The following is an 8,136-nucleotide window of genomic DNA, read 5'->3' as shown; positions in this document are numbered from 1 at the left end:
CATTCAAAGTGCTATGGTTCAACTCTCTCCCCCTCCATTCAAAGTGCTATGGCTCAACTCTCTCCCCCTTCATTCAAAGTGCTATGGTTCAACTCTCTCCCCTTCATTCAAAGTGCTATGGTTCAACTCTCTCCCCCTTCATTCAAAGTGCTATGGTTCAACTCTCTCCCCCTCCATTCAAAGTACTATGCCCAGACTGAGTGGCGCATGCTGTGCGCACACACACACACACAGTGCCCTGCTTGTATGGGTCAGCGTGGCCCCTTTCACCTCTCTTTCCCAGGATCCCTCTGCTGTCAGGTAGTACCCCCACTGTGACACCAGCGCCTTCTAGTGGTGATTATATGAATCAGCAAGAGGTTTTATTTAACAAGCAGCAGGGTTGTGTTTATGAGGCACAAAACGGAAGAGAATCAACTCAAAACGAGGAGAGACTACCTGGACAATAAACACACAGTTTTATTTTATGTTGCAAAGTGTTTTTTAAAACGTTTTTAGTGTGGCCTAACGAACAGGACCTAGCCACCATTGGCAGGGACACATAAGTGTTAGTATATTTCTATATATGGTGTCCGGGTCAACTCCAGCAAATAGTTACATCATCTATTCAAATGTCAGGTATTGAAAGCAGTTTTGTGTCAGTAATGGACGATTCAGATTTTTTTGGGGGGGTAAAGACTTGAGCATTTCCAATCTCTTGGCATGATTTTATTCATTTGGTAGAACATTTTATTAAACTCATACAACCTGATTAAAAGTAGCATGCTATAGATGGAAGCCTTTAAAACTGAACTCTCTACAAGGTCATAAAATACTGTCAAATCCCCTTCCAACATGACACAGTTTATATACCACCACCCGTCGTCATCAAGTTCATCACTCAATTTCAAGCCTTATAAAAACCAGACATGAAAAGACATTCTACCACAATGAGGATAATCCAGAAATGTGCCTAAGACTATGAACAGACTGAAATTACTGCAGGAACAGTGAGAGAGCAACACACAGTTCAACAAAACACCAAGGGAAAGAGCTTGGCAAAGCATCATGAGGGGCATTGCCGTGGTTGAACACCTTCCCTGAGTTTAAAATGGAACGACCCTTTACTGTGAGCCAAACCTGGCAACACAACCCTAAATAGCCATTCATTATGCAGTAGTTGTATCAGTGCTGGTTGGAGTCTCAGTGTGACTGATAGTATGTTCAGTACGAGGAGATGAAGACAGTGCAGTAGGGGACAGTTCACTAGAACTATACAGTGGACACTGTGAGAACAGAACTAGCTAATGCTAAGTAGCATGCAGGCTAGGATTGTGTGACCGTGCACTGTCTGTGGCGAATGGAGAAGTTGACTAGTATAGGCTATCTGTCGTACTGATTTATACTGCTATACTGTGGTTTTCGTTGAGTGGAAGTTGAGGGGGGTTTACCGATTGCAGTAGACACTGTATTTCTGCTGCTGAGGGGGGAAGCCGAAATGACGCACCCCTGGTTCTGAGGGGCCGCAGTTAGGGCGGGCCTTGGCGATGGGGTAACGGACGCTCCCATCGGCCAACCAGCCCGCGTCGCAGAGGTCCAATCCCATGAACCTCCAGGCGGCGTAGAGTTGGCCCACCTTGGCGATGTGACCTCCGTCATCAACGCACGCCGCCACCGCCTCGGTGAAGTTGAACTTCTGGGGTCGTTTCAGGAAGTAGACTGTACCTGTGACAGAAGAGACAGAACAGGATATAGTAGTACTAAGCATGTGTAAGGAGGGGACCGCTTAAAAGATGTGGAAGGAGGGGACCGCTTAAAAGATGTGGAAGGAGGGGACCGCTTAAAAGATGTGGAAGGAGGGGACCGCTTAAAAGATGTGGAAGGAGGGGACCGCTTAAAAGATGTGGAAGGAGGGGACCGCTTAAAACACATGTAAGGAGGTGACCGTTTAAAACACGTGTAAGGAGGTGACCGTTTAAAACACGTGTAAGGAGGTGACCGTTTAAAACACGTGTAAGGAGGGCCCAGCTTAAAACAAGTTGGTCAACTGCATTCATGTCCATTCTTTCACATTTCTCAATTGTCTTGAAACACTTTGATTTTGCTGAAGTGTTTTGTATGTGTTTTTGGAGACCAATATTGACACACACACACACGCACACACACACACACACACACACTGACCCTTGGGGGCGGCTGAGAAACAGAAGGCGTCAAAGCGGTGGAGGTGGCGGTGGTGTTGTCCGGAACTACGGAGACCAGGGGCTAAGTCCACGCCCCCACAGGCCTCCCGTGGTGTGGTGATTGGATACTGAGCCGTCCCATCAGCCAACCAGCCGGCGTTGCACCAGTCTAGCCCCTCCTCCCAGGCGGCAAAGAGCTGGTCGAAGGTGGCCAGGGTCGAATCCTGCTCCTCACACGCACGCTGGGCCCCCAGGAAGCTGAAATGGTAGCGGCCCTTCTGGGAGTTGTAGGGAAATACCACTCCTATAATGGGGAAAAAGTTAGACATGTTCTATAGGGGTTAAAGTGCTAAAGGATCCAGCAACTGTCCTTGCAGTGACTAATGCCAGTAAAGACACTTGTAAGGACAATATGTTAAAGGTAATTTCAAAAACAGATTGAACGGAGTAGACTGTGTTCTGTTCAGAGCTGAGGGAGCTGTCTCGACACATACACACACAAACACAGACACACACAGACCTCGCAGCTCCAGCTCCACCGTCACGCTCTCGTCCTCCAGCCCGTCGATGACCTCACAGCGGTAGCGGCCTGTGTCGTTCATGTGCAGCTCCTTGATCACTAGCGACATGTCCCCTGGCGCAGCCCGACGCAGGCGCACCCTCCCCTGGAAGCTGCCGTAGCTACGGTGACGGTTGCCCATGGCGACCATCACGTCGGTCTCGCGGGTGGTCTTGCTGGCGCCGTTGGTGGGCAGCCAAGACCATTTGACCCGGGTCCGACGGGGTCCGTTGATCTCGGGTTCGTAGCGGTAGTGACAGGGCAGGGTGACATCACTACCCCTGGCCGCCGACACTGAGGGCTGAGAGGACTCCACATGGAGACGGACCCCGTTAAAGTAGACTGGAGAAGACACAGTAGTGACAAGGACACAGGATAGATAAGAGTCATACAGTAGAAACAGGATTGATAAGTCATACAGTAGAAACATGATTGATAAGTCATACAGTGGAAACAGGATAGATAAGAGTTTTACAGTAGATACAGGATCGATAAGAGTTATCATACAGTAGATACTGTATAGGGAACAGGTATTTTTCCTGACCATGTGATTAGACCAGAGACCCAAATACACCTGGGTCTGCCTCCAGTGTATTTGGGTCTTCCCAGGTTACCAGACCCTATTTGGAACCCTTGTGAATGTTGTGCCTATGATATCTAACCTGCTCTCAGGTCGTGCAGGTTTATTTACATACAGTGCCTTCACAAAGTATTCATACCTCTTGACTTATTCCACATTTTGTTGCGTTACAGCCTGAATTCAAAATTGATTAAATTGTTGTTGTTTTTTCTCACCCATCTAAACACAAAATCCTCCATAATGACAAAGTGAAAACATGTTTTTAGAAATGTTTGCTAATTTATTGAAAATGAAATACATAAATATCTAATTTACATACAGTTGAAGTCGGAAGTTTACATACACTTAGGTTGGAGTCATTAAAACTAGTTTTTCAACCACTCCACAAATGTCTTGTTAACAAACTATAGTTTTGGCAAGTTGGTTAGGATATCTACTTTGTGCATGACACATAATTTTTCCAACAATTGTTTACAGACAGATTATTTCACTTATAATTCACTGTATCACAATTCCAGTGGGTCAGAAGTTTACATACACTAAGTTGACTGTGCCTTTAAACAGCTTGGAAAATTCCAGAAAATGATGTCATGGCTTTAGAAGCTTCTGATAGGATAATTGACATCATTTGAGTCAATTGGAGGTGTACCTGTGGATGTATTTCTTGGCCTACCTTCAAACTCAGTGCCTCTTTGCTTGACATCATGGGAAAATCAAAATAAATCAGCCAAGACCTCAGAATTTTTTTTTTTAGACCTCCACAAGTCTGATTCATCGCAAGTGCGCAAGTATAAACACCATGGGACCACACAGCCGTCATACCGCTCAGGAAGGAGACGCGTTCTGTCTCCTAGAGATGAACGTAATTTGGGTGCTTTGCTGCAGGAGGGTCTGGTGCACTTCACAAAATAGATGGCATCATGAGGAAGGAAAATTATGTGGATATATTGAAGCAACATCTCAAGACATCAGTCAGGAAGTAAAAGCTTGGTCGCAAATGGGTCTTCCAAATTGACAATGACCCCAAGCATACTTCCAAAGTTGTGGCAAAATGGCTTAAGGACAACAAAGTCAAGGTATTGGAGTGGCCATCACAAAGCCCTGACCTCAATCCTATAGAAAATGTGTGGGCAGGACTGAAAAAGTGTGTGCGAGCAAGGAGGCCTGCAAACCTGACTCAGTTACACCAGCTCTGTCAGGAGGAATGGGCCAAAATTCACCCAACTTATTGTGGGAAGCTTGTGGAAGGCTACCCGAAATGTTTGACCCAAGTTAAACAATTTAAAGGCAACGCTACCAAATACTAATTGAGTGTATGTAAACTTCTGACCCAATGGGAATGTGATGAAAGAAATAAAAGCTGAAATAAATAATTATCTACTATTATTCTGACATTTCACATTCTTAAAATAAAGTGGTGATCCTAACTGACCTAAGACAGGGAATTGTTACTAGGATTAAATGTCAGGAATTGTGAAAAACTGAGTTTAAATGTATTTGGCTAAACTTCCGACTTCAACTGTAGGTATTCACACCCCTGAGTCAATAAATGTTAGAATCACCTTTGGCAACGATTACAGCTGTGAGTCTTTCTGGGTAAGTCTCTAAGAGCTTTGTACACCTGGATTGTACAATATTTGCATATTATTCTTTTTTAAATTCATCAAACTGTCAAGTTGGTAGTTGATCATTGCTAGACAAACCATTTTCAGGTCTTGCGATAGATTTTCAAGTAGGTTTAAGGCAAAACTGTAACTAGTCTACTTAGGAACATTCAATGTCGTATTGGTAAGTAACTCCAGTGTATATTTGGCCTTGTGTTTCAGATTATTGTCCTGCTGACAGGTGAATTTGTCTCCCAGTGTCTGTTGGAAAGCAGACTGAACCAAGTTTTCCTCTAGGATTTTGCCTGTACTTAGCTCTATTCCGTTTCTTTTTATCCTAAAAAACTCCCTAGTCCTTGCCAGTGACAAGCATACCCATAACATGATGCAGCCATCATCATGCTTGAACATATGAAGAGTGGTACTCAGTGATGTGTTGGATTTGCCCCAAACCTAACGCTTTGTATTCAGGACACAAAGTTAATTTCTTTGCCACATTTTTTGCAGTTTTCCTTTAGTGCCTTGTTGCAAACAGGATGCATGTTTTAGAATGTTTGTATTCTGTACAGGCTTCCTTCTTTTCACTCTGTCAATTAGGTTAGTATTGTGGAGTAACTACAATGTTATTGATCCATCCTCAGTTTTCTCCTATCACAGCCATTAAACTCTATAATTGTCTTCTTTACGAGGCATTGGAAAACCTCCCTGGTCTTTGTGGTTGAATCTGTGTTTGAAATTCACTGCTCGACTGAGGGACCTTACAGATAAGTGTATGTGTGGGTTACAGAGATGAGGTAATCATTCAAAAATCATGTTAAACACTATTATTGCACACAGAGTGAGTCCATGGAACTTATATAACTTGTTAAGCAAATGTTTACTCCTGAACTTATTTAGGCTTGCCATAACAAAGGGGTTGAATAATTATTGACTCAAGACATATCAGCTTTTCATTCTTAATTAATTTGTAAAAATGTTTTAAAACATAATTCAACTTTGACATTATGGGGTATTGTGTGTAGGCCAGTGGAACAAAACCTCAATTTAATCAATTTTAATTTCAGGCTGTAACACAACAAAATGTGGAAAAAGTAAAGGGGTGTGAATTATTTCTGAAGGCACTGCGACAAACTGTATAAGTTAATACCACCCCACCTTAGGCATGGTCAGACTGACCACATTCTTCTGACATAAACAATGGAATGGTCTTTGATCCGACATGTGGATGGGCCCCCCTCAAGAACATTATATCCTTTTCACACTACAGTGCCAATCCAAACCATACTGTGCTGGCGCTAATATTTTCTTTTCACATTCTCTGTTCGGTTTGGGCAACTTTGGTGGATGCGGAATCAGGCCAGCCCAGTACACCGCTGCACGGCTTGGCTCAGTAGTGTGAAAAGGGTATAACAGTGTTCTCTCTGTGTTTGTGGCTTGTATGACCTACTCTCTCCGTTGCCATCGCCGTTCATGATGTCGTGGTAGAAAAAGCCATTGTTGTATCTGGGGGCGGCGTGGCTGGAGACGAGGAGGTACATCCAGACGACCAGTAGGGGGCGTAGTGAGCTCAACATCCTCAGAGTGGAACACTGGATCAACAGGGGATTCATGTCATACAGGCTTCAAAAACACAATTTACGATTGGTTAAATTAATAGACTGGTTCATTCCACTCAATTGTTCCCTATCAAATCACCTTTGTACATTTGTAAAAGTTTGTATATATTTCCTTAATTCATAGGGATTTGGCAGATTTGATTATATTCCAGACAGTTATATGCTGTTGTAAATTAATCTCAAATTCAATCAATTAAATTATTTAATTTGATTAAACTAGATTTTACCTGTTATTAGTTTAACAACTGTGGTCAAATAATGTATTTAATCACCAGTAGAGATCGCTGAAACCTTATTATATTATACATTAATTATGTCTCTTGGGCAAAGATACTTTCATCTGTGCTTGGAGGTTTACATTTATGACATTCATACCTCCTAGAACAACATAATAAAGTATAATATTTACAAAAGAAAATGTATAAGGAAAAACGATTTACTATTAAAAAGTGTAATATACTTCCCGTATCACCCACAAATCATGATTCATTTGCAAATATATGTGTCAAATAAATGTCAAAACAATGAGTTGGTGCGGTAAAACAGAATAAGTACAGCACAAAGTCACGAAATCACATATTGTACTTTCATCTTGAAGTATTTGAGAGAGAAAAATCGGAACATTTCTTTTGCACAGTTTAACCAAAGACAAATCAAGTGCAATGATTTAAAAACGGTCTTATAATTAAAAGAACCCGAAATACAGGCTATTGTTCAGTCAGAATATACTTTTTGTCACAACTATGTTTTTAAAATATATATATTAAACTAGACCGTGCAGTAGCCTATGGTTTTCTAATTCTCTCTAACAAGTCTTTCTTCTCTAATCGTCCATCTACTTTGATTGTTTAATCACTTTCAAGTTGTCGGTGGCAAGGTAATTTTTATTCAATTATTTATTTGGCATCACTCAAAACAGTTTAGTTTAACTCGAACCATTCACAGGCCACATTCCAATATCCCAAAGTCATAAAAATAAGACTACTTACAGATTTAACGTCGTGTCAGTTCATGTTCCCCCTGACGTTCCTTTGTGAGATAGCTACACGTCTGGTCCCAATTCTTCCCATTGACATTTTCATGGAGAATAAGAGAGGCGACGTCATCCAGAGGGATCCTCTTGAAATGAACGAAAGTGACCTCATCGTTCGCCCAAAAATCAAATTAAAAAAAATAAGCGGCCATTAAGACCATCAAAGCTGCAAGACGTTCAGCCTACTATTGAGTTCAGGCATATGGATGCAAACCGACAACAATTAAATGTACTTATTGATCTTTATATTATTCCCTTTACTAGCTTACATTGCAGCTGCATTTAAAAGGGCATTTTCATGCAATTTTGCTTCTTGCTTTCATTTCCCATATTTATTTTAAACATCAGAGCAACATCAATGAGGATATGTTTCTGGTGACTGAGCATGTACATGAATAGACATTAAATATTTTATCTCTTGAAATGAACCAACTTTGTTTCATTACTTTGAAACATTATATGGCACAAAATAATTTCCTAAATGAATTAACTCAATTTCCAGATTAGAGTAAATATTAGGCCTACGCAAATCCTGACAAATATGAATGCGCTACAGTATCTGTATTCACATGTTCTCTCAAT

At 41.8% G+C, this 8,136-nt stretch overlaps 1 protein-coding gene across 1 annotated transcript; it reads right to left on the bottom strand.

Moving 5' to 3' along the window:
• Positions 1-441: 441 nt before the first annotated feature.
• LOC121540012 (hyaluronan and proteoglycan link protein 3-like) lies at positions 442-7,626 on the bottom strand. The gene is made up of 5 exons (XM_045207686.1): positions 7,511-7,626; positions 6,353-6,494; positions 2,683-3,063; positions 2,164-2,466; positions 442-1,704 (listed from the first exon to the last, which is right to left on the bottom strand). Exons 2-5 carry the CDS (start codon positions 6,477-6,479, stop codon positions 1,427-1,429), a joined length of 1,089 nt encoding a protein of 362 aa, XP_045063621.1. The 5' UTR covers positions 6,480-6,494; positions 7,511-7,626; the 3' UTR covers positions 442-1,426.
• Between the last annotated feature and the right edge of the window lie 510 nt (positions 7,627-8,136).

Source organism: Coregonus clupeaformis, chromosome 26, assembly GCF_020615455.1.
Source record: "Coregonus clupeaformis isolate EN_2021a chromosome 26, ASM2061545v1, whole genome shotgun sequence".
NCBI lineage: Eukaryota > Metazoa > Chordata > Actinopteri > Salmoniformes > Salmonidae > Coregonus > Coregonus clupeaformis.
The sequence above is the reverse complement of the archived record's forward strand: the minus strand, read 5'-3'. Positions and strand labels throughout refer to the sequence as shown.

Excerpts from the sequence above, each read along its gene's own strand:
- LOC121540012 (XM_045207686.1), bottom strand. The coding sequence starts at position 6,479 with ATGTTGAGCTCACTACGCCCCCTACTGGTCGTCTGGATGTACCTCCTC. Across the intron at positions 2,467-2,682 it reads GGTGGAGCTGGAGCTGCGAG|GAGTGGTATTTCCCTACAAC; the intron begins GTCTGTGTGTGT and ends TCCCCATTATAG. Across the intron at positions 1,705-2,163 it reads TTTCTCAGCCGCCCCCAAGG|GTACAGTCTACTTCCTGAAA; the intron begins GTCAGTGTGTGT and ends CTTCTGTCACAG.